At 45.2% G+C, this 22,500-nt stretch overlaps 1 protein-coding gene across 1 annotated transcript in view; it reads left to right on the forward strand.

Moving 5' to 3' along the window:
* The window catches only part of LOC115396421 (zinc finger protein 271-like), a 374,023-nt gene that overhangs the window by 275,284 nt on the left and 76,239 nt on the right, over positions 1 to 22,500 (forward strand). The window contains exon 2 of the mRNA XM_030102299.1: positions 3,793 to 3,802. Coding sequence (XP_029958159.1) covers positions 3,793 to 3,802 — 10 coding nt within the window. The remainder of the gene's footprint in view (positions 1 to 3,792; positions 3,803 to 22,500) is intronic.

Consider the following 22,500-nt stretch of genomic DNA (forward strand, 5'->3'; position numbering starts at 1 on the left):
GCTAACTGGCGCCGTGCAGCCAAACACGCTTCCAAACCGCCGAAAGCACGGCAGGCAGTCACAGGCAGGACCTCAGCAGAAACACGAACAGCCGCAGCACCGACCCGCCAGCGCCGGCCGCCGTAGCTCCCCCGACTATAAAAGGGCAGTATTTCCCCGTTTGAGGGTTTCACTGCGATAAAGACTGGAGACACACATCATATGGAGGAGATCTGCCGGAGTCCACACAGGACGGCACAGCTGTCATTACTGCCTTCCATTCATGATCCGACCTGGTGGAACGCCTCCACTGTTCAAGTATCAGGGCTCTGACTGCAGCTCGTTTGAGAGAAACTGCTTTTCTTCTGTAGTTAAACCAGAATAAAGCTGTTCGTGGTTCATGGGACTCTTTACTCTCATGCATTACTCTGTATTCTCTCTGTTCTTCGGACTGGTTTTGTTCATGTTATTAGTAATAATTAGTGCAATCAGTATTAGTACTAAAAACTGTTGTTTTTATTTTTGTATTTGCAGTCAACAATGATTTTCATGAATAGAAGGAAAGTAGAAAAGGAGAATCATAAAGAAAAAATGGGCAAAAGAGGGAAAAAAGGAAATGGAAAATGGAAAAAATAAAAAATTGATAGCTAAAACTGCTTTGACCACTAGAAAACAGAACAGTTACAAATAGCTAGAGGTTAAAATAGACAAAATGCTGAAGCAGAGAAAAATCCATGGGAAAAAAAACCTTTTGAACTGGCTACAAGAGTTGAAAATATAATAGAATATGAACTATATCTGAACTGTACCTGTGACACTTCATTAAAACAGCCTTAGTTTTATGTGTAAGGCCATTTTTTTGATGTTTCTCCTTTATCTCAGATAATTAGCAGGTTTTTCAGCTCTGATCAAATGTGATTTGGTGTAAAATGATGAAAATGGCTCTTTCTGGTGGAAACGGCTGCAGACCTCTGAAGTTTCACCGTCGCTCTCGTAGCTCATTTTCACTCAGTTCTACTAAAAAATGGCTGAAATGTTATTTAAATTTGCCCATCTGATGGCATAAAGAACTCTTGAGGAAAAAAAATCAGACATTGTAACAGAAAACATTTCATGTTGTTTCTAGATGCTACTATAGACTCATGACACCACCTTGTGGCATGAAGTGGTATTACAGCAGTGTGCAGACTGAGGCTAGCTGTTCGTGTCATGATGACTTTAACATGTGTTATGTGGTCATAAATGTGGTATGATAAATAAACATTCTGCTATATGACGGTGAAGTCTATCTACACACGCAAAACAAAAGACTGACTGCAGTGTGAAAAAATGATGCTTCAGTGCATTGACTTACATTTATGTGTAATAAGTTCACCAAAAATTGTGCAAATCAACTGTTTTTAAGAGGTGTTATTGGAAAACAGATCTCAATATGTTCAGTTTGTTTGGCTGGTATTGTTGCTGCCATACCTGGAATAACGAAGTGAAGCATGAGCAGCTCAAACTGGAGCTTTCAGGCTTCACTCAGACACACTAACATGAAGGCGCAGGGCTCTGAAACCTGTTGCTGCACTTCAGTCAGCGTTTTGTAAAGGTTATATTGGTGAAATTCTGATTGTAGTGTCAATAAATGTGAGTCATATCATGCAGTCATGTTCGGTCCGTCCACACACACACACACAGCGCCACTCAGCGTGTTCAGGGTTTCAGTTTATGTGAGTAGGAGTTCCATCAAGTTTCCTTTCTTATTTTAAGGTAATTCTGCTACTTTTTATCTTATCTGAGCAGCTTGTTCACTTTCAGAGGACCAGGTCTGCTACATGACTTTAATAAACTCAGCCTTCGACCCTGTTTCTGGTGTTTTTCACTGCAACTGGAACGATTTCATTTCATGTGACTGCAGTTCTGTGAAATGGGGGGTGAAACATAAGGCCCGTGGGTCAAAACTTTCTAAAGAAATTCCTTCAGAGAGCAACACAGCCCCGAGAGCCGAGCGGAGGTATCCGAGATGCTGCCGTGAAGCCTGAAGCCAGGCTGTCTGACCCCCCGGCGTCTTCACTGCTGATCAGCTCATAACTCTCTGTTTACTCCTCAGATCTGGTGTGAAGTGAAGCGAATGAGAGCAGATCGGTCATGTTCCACCGTGCCGTCCTCCTCGGCTCCATGAGTCCACCTCAACTGGTCATCTCTGCAGCTGCAGCCACAGCTCCACATGATAAAGTCATTTTAACCCGACAGACTCATTAAAAAGTGGAATGCATTAAAGCTTTCAGGTAAAATTCCATTATATTGGTATCAGCAGTGTGCTCGGTCAGATTTAGTGAACTGGACATATTTGTGTCCTCATCCCAGGATTCACAAAACTGAAAATTTGCTGGTTTATAACTTCAGAATGATCACATACTTTGAAGCACAATTCAACTCAGGCAGCTTTTCATTTCTGGATATTTGACCATCTTGAACAATCCGTTCCTGCACGTTATCCTGATACCGAAGTGTTTTCCTGCTGTGTGTCAGTGACAAGCTTCACCCTGCTGTTCTGAGCTAATGGAGAGATCACGGAGAGGTAAAGACGGCTGTGAGTGTCCGCCCCCAGCAGCATAGCGGAGCGCTGGAGCCGCCGCTGGATGAGTCACCTGTTGCGCACAGCTCCGTTCATCTGTCCGGACAGACGCGCGTAAAAACGCAGAGCGTGTCCGAGTCGAGACGGAGCGCAGAGGGGCCGAGGCCGAGAGAACACGGCCGGGGGGTCTGCTGGGTGTTCAGGACATGCGGGTGTGTGTGTGTGAGTGTGTGTGTGTGTAAACTCACCGGCGGTCCCGGACTCCAGCAGCGAGCAGAGGAAGAGGACGGTTAAAGCTCCGGAGAAAGAGACGCAGCGGCGCGGAGCCTCCATGTTCCCGCTTCTCATTCACATCCAGGAGGAACCGAGAGAGGCACGAGCTGAGGTCCAGAGAGAAACAGAGAGAGAGAGAGAGAGAGCTCCACTGCTCAGCAGCTGGAGAGACATCCACGCACTCTCTGACACACTCTCTACAACTGTACTACGAACACACTGCGCTCCGCCAGGAAACCGGAGGAGGGAGGTCTCTCTCTCTCTCTCTCTCTCTCTCCCTCCCTCTCTCTCTCTCTCTCTCTCTCTCTCTCTCTGAACAGTAAACATGTCTTTCCTCATTTCCAAAAGGTTTCCAGCTCTCGTGAACGTCAGACTCTTCTGATTCTAGAAAGTGAAGAAACTTCAGTTTTACTGCCTGTTTAAGAAAAACTGAGAAAACTTGTTCAGCTTGTTGGATGTTTTCTAAACTCCATGAATTTCCACCCAGTCTGTGTTGTGTGGTCAGGAGGGAGAGCGGTCTGACCCAACAGGTGAGTGGGTGAACCCGGACAGGTGAGTGGGTGAACCCGGACAGGTGAGTGGGTGAACCCGGACAGGTGAGTGGGTGAACCCGGACAGGTGAGTGGGTGAACCCGGACAGTTTCCTGTGAAGCTGCAGAGCAGCCAGGATCGACGTTTACTGCCAGTGGTGATGAGAACTGCCTGAAGCAGCAGAGGCAGGTTCCTGTGTCACCTGGCGAGCGCATGCTATCAGGGAGGATTATGGGAAGACGGCCAGCTGGTGGAGGCAGAGCAGAAACATTCTCCAACGGGCTGAACAGTTCTGCTCTCCAGGACTGGTCCGTATGTCGCTCTGTTTATTTTACCGCCCGTCTTTTGCCTTCTTTGATGTGTCACTAAGAAGCAACCATAAAGCATGATGATACCTCCACCATGCCTGAGATGGCGCACAGTTTGGGGTCTGCTGCTGCATGTAGTCTCAGAGTCGTAGTGTCAAACAGAAAAAAGAAGTGGAAATTAGACATGAGCAGGAGATGTGGAGCAGTGTTCGATTCCTCACTCAGGACTCAGTCCTGTCGGTAACGTTGACTCGGTTCCAGCCAGCAGGGAGCTTATCTGGCTCTGCAGCGGCTCACGTAGCACGCCGTGGCAGGTCTGAACACGCCGCTCTGTACGTTCACTGGAAGTGAGCCACGGGCCTCCTGACGTCTGCCAGCAGCCCCCCCAGCTCGGAGGCCCTCACAGTCTCACGTAGTGAAACATGGTTTATATCCTGGGACTCCAAATGTAACCTGTTTGGCTCCGAGACTAAAAAAAATAAATTCATTCTAATAAGTTCAGACTTCAAAGGAAATCTCGGGCATGCAATCTGTTTCTAGTTTTAGCATTAAAATATTATCCATCAAGTCCATCCTGAGGTCCTTACAGTCTATTATAACTTTGTTTTTAGGATAATTTCTTCTGCTAAACACACATTACCCCAAATCCTAAAAACTCAACCGATGCAGTTAAAGTGGGCATCAAGCATCTGGGGCGTCACTAGCTTCATTACATCAAAGAAGACCAGATGGTATTTTCACCCATTTTCATTTCATTCGTCTTTATTATGCTGAAGTTAGAGGATTACATCATGCTAAAATGACTAAGCGTGGACTCACAGGTGAAGCAGTCCCAACATGTAGCAGCAGGCTCACAGCATGATGATGCTTCCACCGTGCTTCACAGCAAGAGCAACGCCTCGGCTCCCAGTCCTGCAGTCATCATGCCAAACGCTGCTCTATTTGACCTTTCCTTTCATTCTGTCAAGCCACTTCTGAGGAATAGACTCATGTTTTCTGTTTGTTTGTTTTTTGCATGTCTCCGTTCCCAGCTGTAGTTCAGCTTCGTAGCTTTAACATTTCAGATTATACATGAATAATCAGGGTTTGTCGGTTCACAGGCTTCATTTTGTGATCCTCATTTCCTCAGAATTTCTCATGATATCAACAAGGACCTCTGTTTTCTTGGTAAACTTAAAAATAAACCCCCCACTTAAATTAAATTATGTCAATTTCCCAGTCACAGAATATGAAGCTGTGCTGCTAATTTCATCCCTGACTGCTGCTGGTTAACACTTGATGTATGATGTGATTAAACATCATTTTTCAACGAAAGTGTAAATAAACCTTTCACATTTCCAATGTTGTGGGAGACATTATGTTAAAATGGACATGACGGGGGGAAAAAAAACAGTTTTTGAGGGATCACACATGTACAATCTGGTATTTGGCCTCTTGACTTTGAAAATATGAGACAAAACCAGTCTCTCAACTTGATTCGTCCCGTTCCCAGTGATCTCCGCCCTCACTTGCTTCTCCATTCAGGGCGTTTTGAGGTTCTGTGTGTTTCTTGCTACAGCCTTCCCAGATGAGCCATAACCTCCGGGTTACCTTTCAGTCTTGATGCAGAACTCAACCCAGTAAACAAGGATCCGTTTGACTCATTTCAAAGAAGTAGATTTGGGTATCTGCACAGTGTCCCGAGGGGACACCGGGATGAATGTGCTCTCTGTTTTTAATGCACGTCGAAAGAAGGAAAACATTCAAAATTTATAATTCTGGTTGTTGGTGGACGTCAAAATCCTGACCTGATCAGCTTCCCTGATGGCAGATGGTCCTTTAGGTTCACGCAGGACCAACGGCAGGCCTGCTGAGGTGGAGCTGTGGGCTGCAGGTCAAACTGTCCCCACTTTCTTTTCTCTTCACTGAGGTTCCACACATGGCCTCTGCAGGACAAGTGTGCTCCTCAGCTGGTTTTCAGACTCTGTGGGAACATCTAATTGTCACAAACCACATAAAAAAGGCCAAAATGTAACAAAAGGCTGTTGTGATCGTCAGGACTTCTGACCATTAACCATTTCTGAAAAAACAAGTGAGTATGGTCACACCCAGAGAAAAACGCAGATCAACCAAATATCTCCTCTGTGAGTCGTGTCTGTAAAACACCAACATGAGAATTTCATCAGGCTTTGTTTCCCTTTTCTCTCTTATGACACTTTTGTATTTTTCCACCAGGCTCAGCTCACACACGACAATGTTTTCAAGTGAAAACAGAAAACTTATGTTACATTTTTGGTGTCCGTTTGAACGACAATGAAAAGCTAACTTTTTAAGAAGGACGCTCAAGGTGGAACATTTCGTCAATGCTCGCTCCATGTTAGCAGGGGAAGTGCCAGTGTGAAACTTGTGACAGTATCTGCAGGAAATCTGAAATGATCTCTGGTGAACGTGGTTGACTCCTTTACAGGCCTCATGGCAGCAGCCACAAATCTTTCCACCTCTCACCAGGTGAGTGAGGATTATGGATTATGGAGTCAGTCATCCCTCCATCACTCCATCCATCACTCCATCCATCCATCCCTCCATCCGGCTGGCTGTTACAGAAAAGCCTGCGGTCTAAAGAATGGGGTTTGTTGGTGTTTGGCTCAGTGTGAGGCTGATGATGCAGAGGCTGCGTCACTCTGTGTAGGTGTGGGTGTGTGTGTGCTTCATTCCTTCTTTATTTTTTCCAACTGTTGACACCAGCAGATCATTTTCTTTCCCTCACCAGAACAGCCTGTCCGTGTTTGTGTGCTGCGAACATCCAGTTGGGCTTACCGGACCAGGGCTGTTTCACAATAACAGAAAGTTGGACGCAGATGGGATTGAGCTGTTGCTGGATTCTTTTAAAAGAATATGCTTTAACTCATGTGGTATCTGTTTTTGTTGCTTCACCCTCCAGAGACTCATAAACAGATACATCATGTTTTGAGGGCCTGTTGGAGAAAACTCCTCCATGCAGCCCTCTGTCGTCCATTTACTTCCCTCCTGAAGGCTGATCCTGCTTTATGCAATATGTGGAGATAGAAAGTAACAGTTGGAATGACTTCACCTCGCTGAATATAGGAGCATTTATTCAATAAAAGGGTTTTAATGAGGCAGATACATTACATTTATATGGGCTTGACTGACTGGAACCTGGAAGGCTTTGTAAGCTGATGTATTTTGTCATGCAGCTATATCATTTTTAGTCATCCTCTACATAATAAATCTGGTTTAAATCATTTTCTAGAAGCACCAACTTCATTAAAAGCACAAAATATGCTTTTGAGAACTTCTTCATAACACTGACTTTTGGAAAAGACATTGCAGGTCTTCTAAAGCCAAATATAAGGCAATGATAAACAAGGATAAACAAGCAGGAGATATTATTTCATTCCATCGAATGAGCATTGGTGTAAAAAAAAAATTTCCAAGATGGTTCAAGCTCCAAAAGACACATCTGGAAGAATCACACGCGAGTTTCAAAGTTATAGTGCAGTAGCAAATCGCCATGGGAGTGGAAGGACGAGCCAGATTCTTCTAAGGGGAATCAGATGGTCTGACAGAGCAGGAGAGAAAACCCCGGCTGAAGCTGCCAGAGACTCGCAGGATCGACTGAGGAAGGGTGGGAAATGAGAGTAACAGTATAGAGGTACGGAATTCTCAGAGTGTAGAAAACAGGCTCAAACGTGTGAAACCCGAGGAGTTCTCAGCGTCCGGACACCCATCAAATTCCAATAAGTCAAGAGGAGCTCCGGCACGTATCAGTGAACGGGCGGTTAATGATTCACCACTCATCTGAAGCCTCACTGGTGATCCAGGACAGTCACTGTCAACCGCTGTCTTGATCACCCCGAGCACCACAGCCTGTGTTACCCCGGACACTGGAAGAACCTCCATCGGTTCGTCCACTGTTTCTGACGCTGACCGCGTACTTGACTAAACCGAGCCGTCTCCATGATGTCGCAGCTGGGAAGTGATCTGCGTGCCAGGAGTTGGTGGCAGAGGAGGAGGAGTCCCCTCCAGTGAACCCGCCCATGTGACCGTCTTCAGACCACATAGCCATGCCCTCACTGGGCAAATTAAACCTTAACAATCGATTGCTTTCCCAGCAAGGCTAAGGTCCCACTGGGAATGGTTACACAATATTTGGCAGCGCAGAAACCAGAAGATATGAGAAGACTTTAGTAGCGATTCATGAGAACCTCACAAGACAGCAGAGGACACTCTTACTGGAAACCCTTAGTGTGAAAAGACGTGTGACAAAACATTGACCTTGGGGATGAATCATTTCACTTATGGACTTTTGAAAAGTATTTATGCAAGAAGGACAACAGATTTAAGAAAAAAAAGAATGAAATGAATGAAAGGTCAGTTTTCACAATAGCATTTCTCAGCGTGACTCTGGAAAGACGATCCTGTTTTCAGAAAGCGAAGGAGTGGAAGGAGAGAGTCAAACCTTGTGTGGATCACGCCCCTCCTGAGTCACCACCACAACTATTCTTCTTCCGTGACCTCCGGGGGTGAAAACATCCACATGAACTTCATCTTCTGACGTTCCAACCGTATGAACAATACCATGGATTCACGCTCTTCCATGGTCGTGTTCATGTGGTTGGAACCCTAACCCTAACCCTAAACCCAACCCCAACTCCAACACCACCCCAACCAGTGGTGGCTGGTGGTGAAATTTGTTGGGGGGGGGGGGGGGGGGGGCTAACAAATGCTTGCATAATACAGATTAAATAGTGAACAGAGCTGCAAAAGCAACACCACCATTATAGGTACACTATACTTTTTAGTGTGGTCTCTATCTCTCTCTCTCTCTCTCTCTCTCTCTGTCTCTCATGCACACATGTGCGCACGCACACACATATACATTTACGCACTACAAACGTGTTCAAATCCAACTTCAACGACTGCCCACAGACAGCCTGCTGCAACTGTCTTATTGCAGCTGTTTGGTGACATGCAGCCAAACGCCTTCACTCAGCAAAAACAAGGCGTCACGGTCCTTTAAAGGTGCTGTAGGCAGGATTCGGACTCTCCACCATCTTGCTTAGGTTTACTTAAGCAAGATGGCGATTTGACCCATCTAAGATGGTGATTTGAAACCCAGCACAGCCAATCCTGTCCTGTTTTCTCTGACATCACGCCCTTACGCAAGTTAAGCCCCTCCCACAAGAACGTGTGATGAACGCACCTCAACCAATCATGGTTAGAGCCTCAGGGGCTCTTCTGATTGGTCAAAGATACCTGGAGCTGTTGAGATTCCTTTTCAGCTCAGAACAGGGACAGATGGAAACGCTGCGCCCTCGCGGTAGTGCAATTATGCTACACTCCTAAAGGATTATCAATGGATACTCTAACATTTAATCCAAAGAAAACACAGAAAAATTAGCATTGACTAGCAAAATCCTGCCTACAGCACCTTTAACAGGTCGACATGGGCCTACCTTATTTGAAAAGAAGCTCACATTGACGCCTTTCTGGGATGCAAACAGGTTAATCACCATGTCGTTGAAGTCGGGTAACTTTTGGATGAAGTCCCTCTCAGTAGACAGTGCATCAATCAAAGCAAATAATCCACCTGGTTCATGCTGACGCCGCCATTGCTGAAGTTTTTCTCCCTCCTTCCCAACTCTGGCACCAATAGCAGCCCCGCTGCGTGAAATCGCTGCTGTTGGTCAAAAGTCAGTGGGCTAACTGAAGTTAGCCCAAAATGCTCAGTAAACCACGGGGGGCGGGACATGACACCTGTCAATCACTTACAAGAACCAAATGAATGTATCTGCTGGGCTGTAAAAAATCAGCCCATTTAGAGATATTCTATGTTTTCCTTTTGACTGATTGGTGCTGTTGCTACCTTTGGTTTTATCTAAATTTAAAACAATCTGTTGTAAGTTATTTAAAAAATAATTTTCTCATCTTTTTTGTGTTAGCTGTCTTTTTGTGCTGGGAGGGCTCAGCCCTGCTAGCCCATTTATACCAGCCGTCCCTGACCCCAACCCTACCCTAGCCCTACTCTACCCCTACCCTCACCCTTTGCACCACCTTTCCTGTAAGCAGGTAATTCTTTGCTCTTCTCAACATGTTGCCCTAAATACTCTCTGAAGCCACAGCTGTACTCACTTATTAGACAATTACGTAATGGTCTGGATAAACTTCCCCAAAGAGCTTTCATAACAATTATCTTGACTCTTCCAAACATCAGCTCTGAAGCCCTGTTTCAGGCTGTCATGCTTCACTCTGTTTACCTTCTTTCCTCGTGTTGGAGGATTCAGAGCGTCGTTGTCCTGACGTCACGACGAGATGCGTCTTTCCTGCCTTCGACGAGATGGAGTTTGACCGTCAGAGGGATTTCCCAGGGAGAGCAGAAGTTGTGGAAACTGATGCATGTCGTGTATCTGACTGTGTATCTGACTGCTTGGTTTCAGACTCAATTGAAACTGTTTTCACTGTCTGTAACCTTTCATTGAACCCTGAGCTCAGAGGAAACACCAACCGCAGACGCAAAGAGATGCTCTGATTCTGCCTGTCAGGGTTTCTCAACACAGTCAAGATGCACGGGGGGGGGGGGTTGAACTTTCACTCAAGACAGTTTCAGAGTCAACAAAACCTTAAACTTCTCTTGCTGTGTGTAATGTCCCTAAAGTCAGGAAACTGTCAGAAACACCTTTCACCTCAATCTGCACCCCAACAAGGGAAAATGAGTGACTCGTCAACTTTCCAACTGCAGCGCACAGCGATAGGGTTGGGGTTAACCCCAAGGCCTGTTCCACACTGCTGTAGCATTGTGGGTGTGCACTCAATGTGGGTGTGGGTGTTTACATGAAAGCAAAAGTTTACATAGACATTCCAAGGTTTCCGCTCCGTTTCTGAAATGCTACGACTTCACATGAGGACTGTAGCAGCTAAGTCTGTCTTCTGCACATGCTAAGTAGATGGACAATCAGAACAAAGTTTTCCTCTCCCAGTCCAGATTCTGCTGGACTTGGTAGTTTTAGAGTTGACTGTCACAGTAATACCAATCCAACTTGGTCGTCTGTCCAAATTAATGATTGTTATTTTATTTTTTATCGTTCATTGCTCTGTCCTCATCTGGCTTCATTATATAAACCAGCTCCTTGGCCGTTGTGACGACTGCTTCGTTTTCAGAATTTCGTCCATTTCTCTGGAAAAGACACTGTTTTCAAAACGTTTCTGTATGAATGCAGAACTCTTCTGAAATCAAACTGCAAAAATTACTTTGTTTTGTGAAAGAGGCCAAAAGCAGCAATGCAGAAGAAGCACAGATTATACACTTCAAGGAGACTCTGCTCAAACCCAGAAGGGTTCATGCTGTTTGGGTCTGAGAAGTCTGGATTCATCACTAAAAGATTCACATTATTGCAAAACCAAAGGATTTTAAAGATTACAACATCTTGAGAAGCTTGTCTGGAACCTATTAATTTGAAGCGAAAACAATATCTCATGACAAATTCCATGAGAATCCCAGTCTGAAACATTTCCCCACTCCTCTGAAGTGATTTTACCAGAAACATCCTGAAATCAGACCGCCGCCATTGTGTCACTGTCTCATGTGATTTGAACAAATCAGCACATAGCTGAGCAACGTAATTAAAAGTTAACTGGGAAAGTTTTCTCTTTTTTGAATGATAAAATGAGATTGCATGAAACTTGAACATTAATTACAAGAATTTGAAGAAAAAGATCATCCTCACTCCGTTTAATGATGCGTGCTGGTGTAAAAATCAGTAAAATGTCAAAGGGCGATGCGTCTTTCAGTTTTGTTGCAACTGAAAATGAAACTCGAGAGTGATTTGCTTCTTCATGAAGATTAAAGTTACGAGTCCTTTGAGGTTTTCAGACCTCATAATGTCAACCCAAAGCCCAGACTGAAACCGTCGTGGGATGAGTACGGCTCCAGGCCATTGGCTGACATGCTTTTTACAAAATGTGAGATTTCCCCTCCTCTTGTTACAGTTCCAGAATGGTTTTTTTGGAAAGTATCAACAGGAAGTCACATTTTGATCACACTCTGTAACACACATATGATCACTATGATGTTTGAACTTTGATTTTGTGTCCTTAGTGACGGAATAAACAATTTTTAAGTAAAAATGCCCTTTTTCACAGTTTTCAGTACAATACGAGGGTGTACCCAAAAAAAACCGGAATTTGATTATAACTTTTTATTTCCAACATTTCAAAATAAAACACCACCGTCGCCTTCAAAATAGTCTCCATCCGCATTAATGCAGCGCTCCAGCCGTGTCTCCCACTTCACGAATGCGTCGTCAGACCTGCGCGTAAAAGTGCCGTTTTTTGACGGCTGCGATTTTTCTGTCACCTCCTCCACATCTGCAAACCGCTGTCCCTTCAGCTTTTTCTTCAACTTGGGGAACAAGAAAAAGTCACTCGAGGCTACATCTGGCGAATCAGGCGGATGGGAGAGGAGATTCATCTCATTCTTCGCCAGAAACTGCGTGAGGCGCAGCGCCGTGTCCGCTGGCGCTCTGTGGTGGTGGATCAACCGGCTCCACTCCACCACTACGCTCTGCTTCCTCCTCACATCCTCACGGAGCGTCTGAGGACTTCCTGTAGTAGTCCTGGTTTACAGTCTGACCTGGAGGGACAGACTCGCTGTGGACGAGACCCTGGACAGTGAAGAAGCAGCTCAGCATAGTTTTCAAGGCTGAGCGCACCTGACGCGCCGACATCTGGCCCTTTTTAAACCACCCGAACCACTCATGGACCTGAGTCTTCCCCAGAGCATCATCCTTGTAGGCTTGCTGCAACAAGTTGAGTGTTTCTGCTGCTGTTTTTTCCCAGCAAAAAGCAGAATTTAATGTTTGCGCGCTGCTCTGGCTTCCCAGTCAATGTCGCCATTTTGGAAAAAATCGCAGACCGCCGCTGCACTCTGTTGCTATAAATAGCGCCTGACAGGCGTCAGTGTCACTCTCGGAGCTCAAATTTCTCACAGATGTGCATGAGGCTTACCTGCAGCACATCTGACGGCCAGAAGTCGGAACTCATTATTATTATTGTTTTCTGACCAAATTCCGGGTTTTTTTGGGTACCCCTCGTAGTTATGTGAATGAAGCAAATGACAGACATTTGCTTTTATTTCTGAAGGTGTTTCACAGGACGTTGATGCATTCTAATATGCATATATAACTGTAGCTATATAAAATATATAGAATAAAGTAGTGGTTTTACAAAATTTACAGCTGTAAGTCACTTCCAAATTAAACATTAAAGATTTAAGTGAAAAAAAAATACCTAGTGTTTTCCTGTTACTTTCAGCTCAAGCAGCCAGCAAAGAAACATGTTCAGAACAGGACCAGAGGACAGCTGACGTTTCGCTGCGTGGCGTTATCGTGATATTTGATCTTCAGGCAGAAGATTCGTCTGATTCTGACTCGTTGTGGCGACTGAAACTCCACATGCGGCACTTTTTGGATGTCGGTGTGGCGCGCTTGTGAAAAGTCCCTCTGTGTGCAGCTGATCGCAGAAGAAACTCACACACACCCCCTTACAACTGCATGTGCTTAACCCAACACACACACATACACACACACACACACACACACACACACACACACACAAACACACACGAAAACAAATGTCACCGATCACTGGATGACTGTGAGTGAGTCACTTCTGCCTCGTGCATTCCGGTCGGAGGGATCAGCCACTCTGACCGGCTCTGACCTCTGACCTCTGAAGGTCACACACCTGAAAGACACAAACCTAAAGTGCACACACCTGAAATACACGCACACCGGAAGTACACTAACCTGAAGTATACACACTCTGCTGTACATACTGTGAGTGTGTGTATGTGAGAGAGAGAGAAGAGCAGTGTGTGTTTGAGGGAATGTTAAGTGCGTGTGTGTGCGTGTGTGTGTTTGAGTGTGCGTGAGCAATACAGAGCTCCTGGACAACTCAAGGAATGTTGAGAACAGCTGTGGACACGATCGAAAGAATTTACTGACAAAATCCGGATGATTACACACACACACATACACACACACACAGATATGTGAAAAGTCTTTCTAAGTCCTTTATTAACTTGCCACCTCTGCTGAAAACAATCTGAGCAAACATTTAAAAATCAAACACTTTGGTATCATTTTGGATTTCTTAAAGCTATAGTGCGTAACTTTTAAATGTCTATGAACGTCTGTTTTAGCCAAGCCACTGCTAGTGGAGATGACAAAATGCAGATTAAGCCGATCGGCTCCTCTAACATGTCACGGGATTTTTCAATATATATATTTCTTGCTTTGCGTGTCGACCGGCGACATTCCCGCGCTGGCGAGCAGGAAATTACGCATTTTACGTCACAACAAGAAGGGAGGGGGAGGACGCGCAGAGCATCTCATAGCAACAGGCTCAGCTCAGGCAGAATGAGGAAGCGGCATGGCGGATAATCCAAAGAAACGACCGAGAAAGAGTCCTGGAGTGGATCCTACCACCAGAAAAAAAGCCTGGACGGTTGGGAGAAGGAAAGTGACCGACGGAGAAGGCAAACTTGTCAGGTACAAATTAGCAGGCACCTTGTCTCCCGTTTGTAATAAGCTATTTGCGTTTCTGTGGCAAAAAAAAAACAATAAAAAAACAATAATTACCTCTTCGGAAGAGTCTGTCTTTTTTTCACCAGCTGTCCTTATTCACACACAATAAAAACCGTTTCCAACGGTGATTGGCGCTGTGGAAACGCGAATCACTGTGGCAGATTGGGGGGAGAGGGGGAGGGGGGAGGAGGGGGAACACCGGGGTGTACGTCATGTGGAAGCGCCGGCTTTATTGTTGTAAGAACGCAGAATTCCGCTAGAGGGCGACCGAAGTTACGCACTATAGCTTTAAATTTCTGTAAAATTTTTATTCATTTTTTTATTTTTTTTCTCTTGACAGCTCAGTCTGTGGGGAGTTTGATGATCCCTCACCAGTAAATTTGGTCTTCGCTTGCAGTGAGAATAATAAAGCATGAGTGGATCATTAGAGAAGTCAGTCTCTTCTGACCACTTTTTAGCTGTTCGGGACATGTTCAGACATGTCTCCAACATCTATCTATCTACCCATGTGTCTGTCTATCTTGTAAGTTGGAGGATTCTGCAAAATAAGCGATGAGATAGAAGAACAGCTGCTTGACTGTTTCTCAACCAGTTGGGTTTACTGGCAGCAGTCTGGTAACATGAGTGGGAATAAAGGGAGGATTGAAGAGAGCTTTCCCAACGTCCACAAACCGAACCACCAATTATGTCTGAAATCTAAGGAGGAGATTCTGAAAGGTTTTCTCTGACTGTAGTGTGGAGACGTTGAAGTGTTCATTATATCATTTAACCATCGTTAAAAGCATGGAAATAAAGACAGAAATGAACAACAAACCACTGCATGGAGTCAGGAACACTTCCTGAAACCACTGCACTGTTCTGGAATGAGGGTTTAACACCTGCCCACTCAAACACACACACACACACACACACTCACACACAGATGAGTGTGTTTAATGGACACATCCTAACGTGATTAGCCTAAAGCCAAAGGGGTTAGGGGAGCGGGAGTGTGTGTGAGCCCGGTCTGCACACACAAACACACACACACTTGACGGTGGTAATTGAAAGCTGCTGACGAGCTGATAAATGCTCCGTGTGTGTGTGTGTGTGTGTGTGTGTGTGTGTGTGTGTGTGTGTGTGTGTGCACGTCCACCTGTCGCCCTGCGGACTGAGGGAGGGCTGCAGTTGCAGCATGTGGCTCTGCGCTGAAACGTCCATTAGCTGAGCAGAGAACGAGGCGCAGGAGAAGAAGCGGCAGGTTGCTGCAGCTGCCGCCTCGTCTCTGGACCGAGACAGAACAGACGTCTCGGAGGGACAGGAGTTCTGTGATGCAGCGCTGGAGGCCGCCGGGACGATTTCAGCTGACAGGCGTCTTGCTCCTCCGTCCTTTCTCAGCCGGGTTTCGCGGCCGCTCTGTCCATTGTTCCCGTGGCCGAGCCGGGTCCAGAATGGAGTCATTCTCTGCAGGAATATAGAGGTCATTCACTTCACGCCGGCCCCTGTGGAAACTCAAGAGCCTTTCATCGTAGCCTCACTCAGCAGTTGTTAATGCTCTGGGAAGTACCCTCCACCCTCGCTCCTCATTCTTCTCCCACCCAGTAGTATCCTCCCGCCAGCAGAGCTGATGAAGGCGCATTGTTCAGTGAAATAACTCTGTCTTTTTTTCTTTCTTTCCATTAGGCTTGGTAGGAGAGTCCAGTCAAAGGGGTTTGTGTTCTGTCCGCTTCATTTCTGGCATTCCTGCTGGTGAAGTGCTGCAGTCCAGGCTGCTTTATCGGGCGCTGGTTCTGGAGAGCAGCTTCCCTCCACGGTTCCTGAGTGCGTGTTTTTGTGGGATCTTGGTGACAACACGGTGATCGGATTCAGGTTTGTGCAGGATGATGGTCCTGAAGGAGCAGGGTTCAACACCTCTGTTTCAGTATTAATACGTTCTGAAGCCTCTACGGCTGACATTTAATGGTCAATGGGTGAATGAGGGAAATCAATACTACAACCAAAACAATAAATCCAACATGTTCATTGTCCCTTTTTTCTCTTGATCTTCAAGAAGTTGAGATGCTGAACAAGTTGTTATGACCAAACGCTGCAGTACCACTGTGGGGGCAGTGTTGAGATTAGAACCAGACACCAACAAATAATATTGTAGCGTTACGACACTGAAGCAAATACTGGGAACTACTTTTTCTTTTGAAATCACTACGCCCAGACACCATATTTACAATTCTACAATTCTACAATTTCATTTAGCAGACGCTTTTGTCCAAAGCGACATACAACACAAGAAGAATACAGACATAAGAAAGAAAGAAACCATTAGTAAATGCTTCAATTGCTTCAAGTGTGATTGGTCAAGGGAGTTGCCATCAAGTGTTTAGTAAGTAGTTCCGTTTTAGCAATTTTCGCATAAACAACTCAATCTGGTAATTTTGCATTAATATTTCACAGCGTAGTGAATGTGCGGATTATAACGTGTCCACCAAAGTGTTTTGGGGTTGTTCGATTTTGTATTTGATGAGTTTGACGAGGGGAACCAAAAATACCATTCACTCCCATTGTGTCCGTCCCGAAAACCTTCCCCGACTCACCTCTGAATAAACAACAGCTCGCCCTCACAAAAAAGTAGGTATGCTGTTCGAAATGACTAAGGAATTGCGCTAAATGGGCCAATTTGCCAAAATGTTGAAGTATCCCTTTAAAGAAAAGTCATTCTTACCCCTCTCTTATATGCAACTGTCGCAGGACCAACTCATTCTGCCTTCTTTCCAATATCAATATCAGTGCTACTTCCTGCTGTCGTTATGTTATCATTAACTTCCTTCTTCTTCTTAGACTGGTGCTTCTGCTTAGACTGACAGTTAAATACTCCACCTAACCTAATGAACACTTGGAAGTATAGAGGGAGCGATGTTTACTCCAGCTGAAGCAATTGTCTCTGTTTTCTGTGTCGTGAAGCGTAAATGAACCTCTAAGCTGCAGTTGTTCCTGCTCTGTGGCGGCTGTGGGGAACCCCCTGGCTCAGCCATGGCAGAGCTTTTCCTGACTGAAGTTGTCTTTATGTCCACACACACATGTTGACAGGGGCAGAGAAACATAATAGATCTCCAGTGTGAGCATACCACTCGTAAAGTTGACACTGTAACACACAGAAGGACTGATGGACGGAAGCAGGTGAGAAAATAAAAGGAAGCAGAAATAAAATGTCAACAGGATTAAAGGGACAGCTCTGAACTGGTGTCCATCATATTTACCAGATAGATTCCACTCCATTCATATTAATGGAGAGTCTTCAGGTTAGGCTAAAGTTCAGCATGGAGTTCCACAGGGTTATGTCCTAGGACCTATACTCTTCAAATTGTACATGCTTCCTGTGGAGAATATCATCAGGAAACACAGCATTAACTTCCATTGCTATGCAGATGATACACTTATCTACGACACCAGATGACACTGACCAATCTCTCAAACTAGAAGCTCCTCTTAAAGACATAAAAACCTGAATGAGTCATCATTTTCTGCTGCTAAATTCAGATAAAACAGACGTTATTACATTTGGTCCAAAACACCTGAGAGAAAAATTACCGAGTACCTAAACATCTAGTAACTCTGGATGCTCTTACTTTGACCTCCAGTAACACTGAGAGGAACCTGGAGTTACTGTGGACCAGGACTTCTCCTTCAGCTCCCACGTTAAACCAAGACTGCAAGACTGCTTTCTTTTACCTGGAATGCTGAACTGAAACATGGCCTGCATCGGGGGTCACTGAGCGCTGAAACCTTTGTTAATCAATAACATTGTCCTGTTTGGGAATGTAGTGGGTCCAAAAGGGTCAAGAAAAACTGATAATCAATGTGTTTCTATGAGAAACTAACACGGAGCAAAGGTCAAAGGCCTCAAGACTTCTTATCTTGCCTCCTTAAAAAGAAAAACAACACGGGTGAGGTCTCACTACCTCTGATTGGTGCATTTCCATGTCTCGCATTCTTCCCAACTGGAGACAAACAACGTTTGACTCCACTTCATCGTCTTAACCCCTGCGAGCTGGCGCTGTTTGTACATGGGAGAGTGTTCCTCCATCCGATGGCGGGGGGGGGGTCGGGTCGGGGAGGGGGGGCTCAGTATGCCCCGAGGAATGTTGCTGACAGGAAGGGAAAGGCCAGGGACTGAGAAACTGGAGAAACAGGAGGTGCATTCACAACCAAGAAGGTGAGCAGGATGAGAGACAGCATAAATCTGAAGCATCCATAAATAAAAACTTTGAAGTGCATTTTTCTAGATACCAGAAGTTTCTATGCAGCGTTCCCGGAGGGGTTGGGAACCCAGTCGGTGGGAATCGAGTGTGCAGGTCCTGGAGAAAGCTAACATTAATAGAGCAGCTGTTTCCACAGAAACCCTGAAAAGTAATCCAGGGATCATCTAGTCTTCCTCTGTTGTTTTTTGATGGGCTCTTTTTGGGATTAGAGATAGTTAGCAATTACAGGAAGACAGGAACCGATGAGTACACGTCAGGATTTGGGGTCTCCTGAGACGCAGACAAACCTTTAGTCTCCTTAATCAGCCGGAACACTAGGTTTCCTTATTGAACCGTGGCAGGAATGTCTGGTTAAGCCAAATAATTATCATCCGGTTCATCTCTTCAGAACTTGACGAAATATGAAATATAGTGACAAAACACAGACTTCCTGCTGCAATCTTTGGGTGAGGTATGATAAAGTTTGATAGAGCTCCGTAAATCTGTTCTGTCTTCCTCAATATTTGTTGTCTACAACATACAGCTCTTTCTCAGAAGTGGGAACAGACGTGTGTTGTTTCAGCACCTCGGTGACTCGGTAACCAGATCCTGAAGAGATAAATCAAGTGTCCGATTCGCAGGAAGTTGAGTGACAGTGATGAATCCGCCGGTCAAGACTTGCTCTTGTTTGCAGCCATTTTTCACGAGAAAAACAATAGATTTAGGAATTTCGAAAACACTTCATGAGCTTTTAACTTTGTTTCTCACGAGTTTGGAACAGTTTCCCTGACGATTAATGGTAGCTGGTGTCAGATGGTCTTCATTGCTACAAGAGGTGAGGGGCAGAGAGCAATCTGAGTATGGGAACAAATAACAGCTGATAAAGCGTGGGTGGACGAGCATGTGCGCTGGAATGCGCCTCCATGTTCCTGTGCTGGACACACCAGCAGCTCTCACACACTCTGGCCTTCTGTCACTTCAGGGAACATAAATAAACAGTTTTTAAAAGAGTTGTCAACGACTCCAGCTGCTGCTTGACAAATTGTGAATATTTGCATCTCCAGGAAGGAGGTCAGCTGAAACAGTGACAAACTGGAGCTGATTATTTCTGTTTAGTTTACATTACCACAGTCCAACTGACTCCAGGATTCACACCCTGATGAAGAAGGTGAGCCAAAATATGAAAAACCTGGTTTAGAACGAACAACTAGTTGCTGATCGAGCTACTAGTAACCCTAAAGCCAATTCCATCATTTTCAGCTTTTCTGCAGTTTCCTTGGAAACAGACATCGTTTTGAAATTGTTACCATTACCCCTTTCACACTGGCCAAAAAACCCGTTTAAACCCGCTAATTAACCGGGTCCTCATGGCAGTGTGAAAGTGTCCACTCGGCATTAGACCCGGGTTTTTCAACCCTGCAATCGACGCGGGTTTTTAGCGGGTCGCTACTATCGGCTTTTTAGTGGGAGGGGCGAAAGGGAGTGCGAAAGGCAGACGAGAGTCGACGCGGTAACTTACGTGATGACGTCGACGCAGCGTGGCTACGTTAGCGTGCCAGTTATTGTTTCTGGACACAGCGTGAGATTTCCTTCGTCAAGATGACCCAGTATTGGCAAGATAGCGAGACCAGAGAGCTGCTCTGGATCCGTGGGGAAGAGGAGATTCGTCTACAGGTAACGAGGACTGTGTTCCGCTGCATTTTTTACTTTTGCTTTGCTCCGTCGCGCTGATGATGTCATCAACGCTGGACACTATCAGTGCGGGAAAACGCAGCGACGCGGCTCGCCAGCAGGCGGTGAGACGCAGGTCTGCATGCAGTGTGAAAGGACACAAAAGGCGATTATTAACGGGTCGAAAACACGGGTCGACCCGCTAGTTGCAGTGTGAAAGGGGTACATGTAAAGGTGAAACTTTTGTGAAAGGAAAATAGAAAAATGGTGTATTTTAACTTGAAACACAATTGTCTAACCAGGGCCTTATTTTCTGTCTCAACAAACCATTCTGGTTTTAATATGTGGAGAGAAAGACAAGCTGCAGATGGCTCAGAGGAGGAGACTTTCTTAGACCCGTCCAGCCCAGAGCTCCAGCCCTGTAGAGAAAGTGAGCTGCAGTGTAATCCCAACCCGCTGTGCACGGGTCTGACAACAAAGCACATCTGCTGCGTAATCAATCAAAGCAGAGCCACAAAGCCACAAACTGCACCGTGTTTATCACTTCCAACAACAAAGGGAAGGATGAGACCATGAGTCAGTGTTTAGAGTGAAGAGAAAGTCTTAACAGGAACTGAACTCTCTTCATCTGTGTTATTGTGAGGCAAACACGTCTTTTCGTCCCGCATTTCCTCCTCTGCTTCATCACTTATCTGGGTTTTCCTGGCATGGACGCAGGAAAGACGGACGTCAGCAGCGCAGTGTGAGGCGTCGCTGGAGAGGAGAGGAGGGTTCAATGCCAGACAATACATCACTCACAACGAAAACAAGAGGAGCTCCGGTCTGGATGAACAGTGAAGGCTTCATTACCACGATTAATGGATTATAATCACTGGGGAAATGACACCTTCTGCCACGTTCTGCCTTTAGATGGGAGAGTTGGAGCAGAAACTAACACGGTGCATCAAACCCTGATTGAAGCTCTGAAACATTAAACAGTCACACTGATTAATCGCTGTGGTTTTGTTGAATTACAGTCTGATTGAGACATAAAACCTTCCAAAGACCATTTCATGTGGACCGTTTCCAGGAAGTGTACCTTCAGAGTTTTGGCTTGAAGGTGATTTCCCGTGAAGTTCTACAGACAACCTGTTTTTTATGTATTTGGCCCCGTTTACATGACGACATGTCAAGTAAAAATGCATAATTTTTTAATTTTCATTTCAGAAAGGTAATGGCAGTGGTAGTTCAATGCTGGAGAAAAGGATAGGATATGTGATCAAGGGTCTGAAGGTTTGAATCCTTGGACACGTCCCCAAAGTGGGTCAAGAAGTCCGTATTCTAAAGCTTCCACTCCGCTGTCTGTCCATATGAACGTCCATCGCTCTCGATCACGTGTATTGCTCTCTGCATACATATTTGTTGGTTTTACTGCAAAGACAAACAGCAGCACCCCCTTGTGACCTGGCAGACTAACTACATCATTTTCCACGTTTTTGCTGTTTTCATGCAAACGGAGATCTTTTTCTGAACATTTCCATGTAAACTCAAAACCTTTCTGAAACAACTCCACTGCAGCTGTTCTCAATCTGAAACCTCATGTCTACACATTCAAGCCCATTTTACATGTGAATGTACCTCTGTGCGGTATATCTGTCGTTATTTTATATATTTATATTTACCTAAGTGTGCGTTTAGTCATATTCATCCACATACATATGTAAATCTGTACTTTCATGTATTGTACATCAGCCTGATTGAAGGTAAATATAACAATCAGCCATGAACCTGAGCATAAACAGCCATATCGGCTAACACTGAACAATCCATGCTGCAACAGGAAGTCAACAGAGCTCATTTCATGGGGATTTGTTCCTGTTCATGCAGGTTTAAACATGGCAGCTCTCTGCTGACTGAAGATGTTTCAGCACTTGCAATGTGTTCCACTACACTTTTACAAGTTCAACGTGGAGAAACGTTCTCACCTGCCAGCAGAAATACCTGCAGAGGTACTTCCATCCAAACCAGCTGAACATTCCAGCTGGGTCACATTAAAGACGCATCGGTTTCAAAACAAGCAGATCTGATGTTCGACTCAGCTCGCACAGCTCTCACCTGCTGTTAATAATCACAATTATCCTCCAATTAAATCCACTTTCACCACAATAAACAGAAGCCTGTGAAACCCTGCACGGGCTGATTAGAAATGTCCTTTCCGGTCTTTTCTGGCTGTTGATTTTGGATGGACAGTGTTTATCAGAGCTGCAGATTGAAGCTGAAGATCTACAGCTGCCGCTCTGTCCTCTGTGTCGTCAACAGGTTTGATTCCGGGCAGTGTCGGGAGGAACCGCGCCGTGTTTCAGGCCCGTCCATCAACACAGGCCTGTTGACTTATTCTGTCT

Source organism: Salarias fasciatus, chromosome 11, assembly GCF_902148845.1.
Source record: "Salarias fasciatus chromosome 11, fSalaFa1.1, whole genome shotgun sequence".
NCBI lineage: Eukaryota > Metazoa > Chordata > Actinopteri > Blenniiformes > Blenniidae > Salarias > Salarias fasciatus.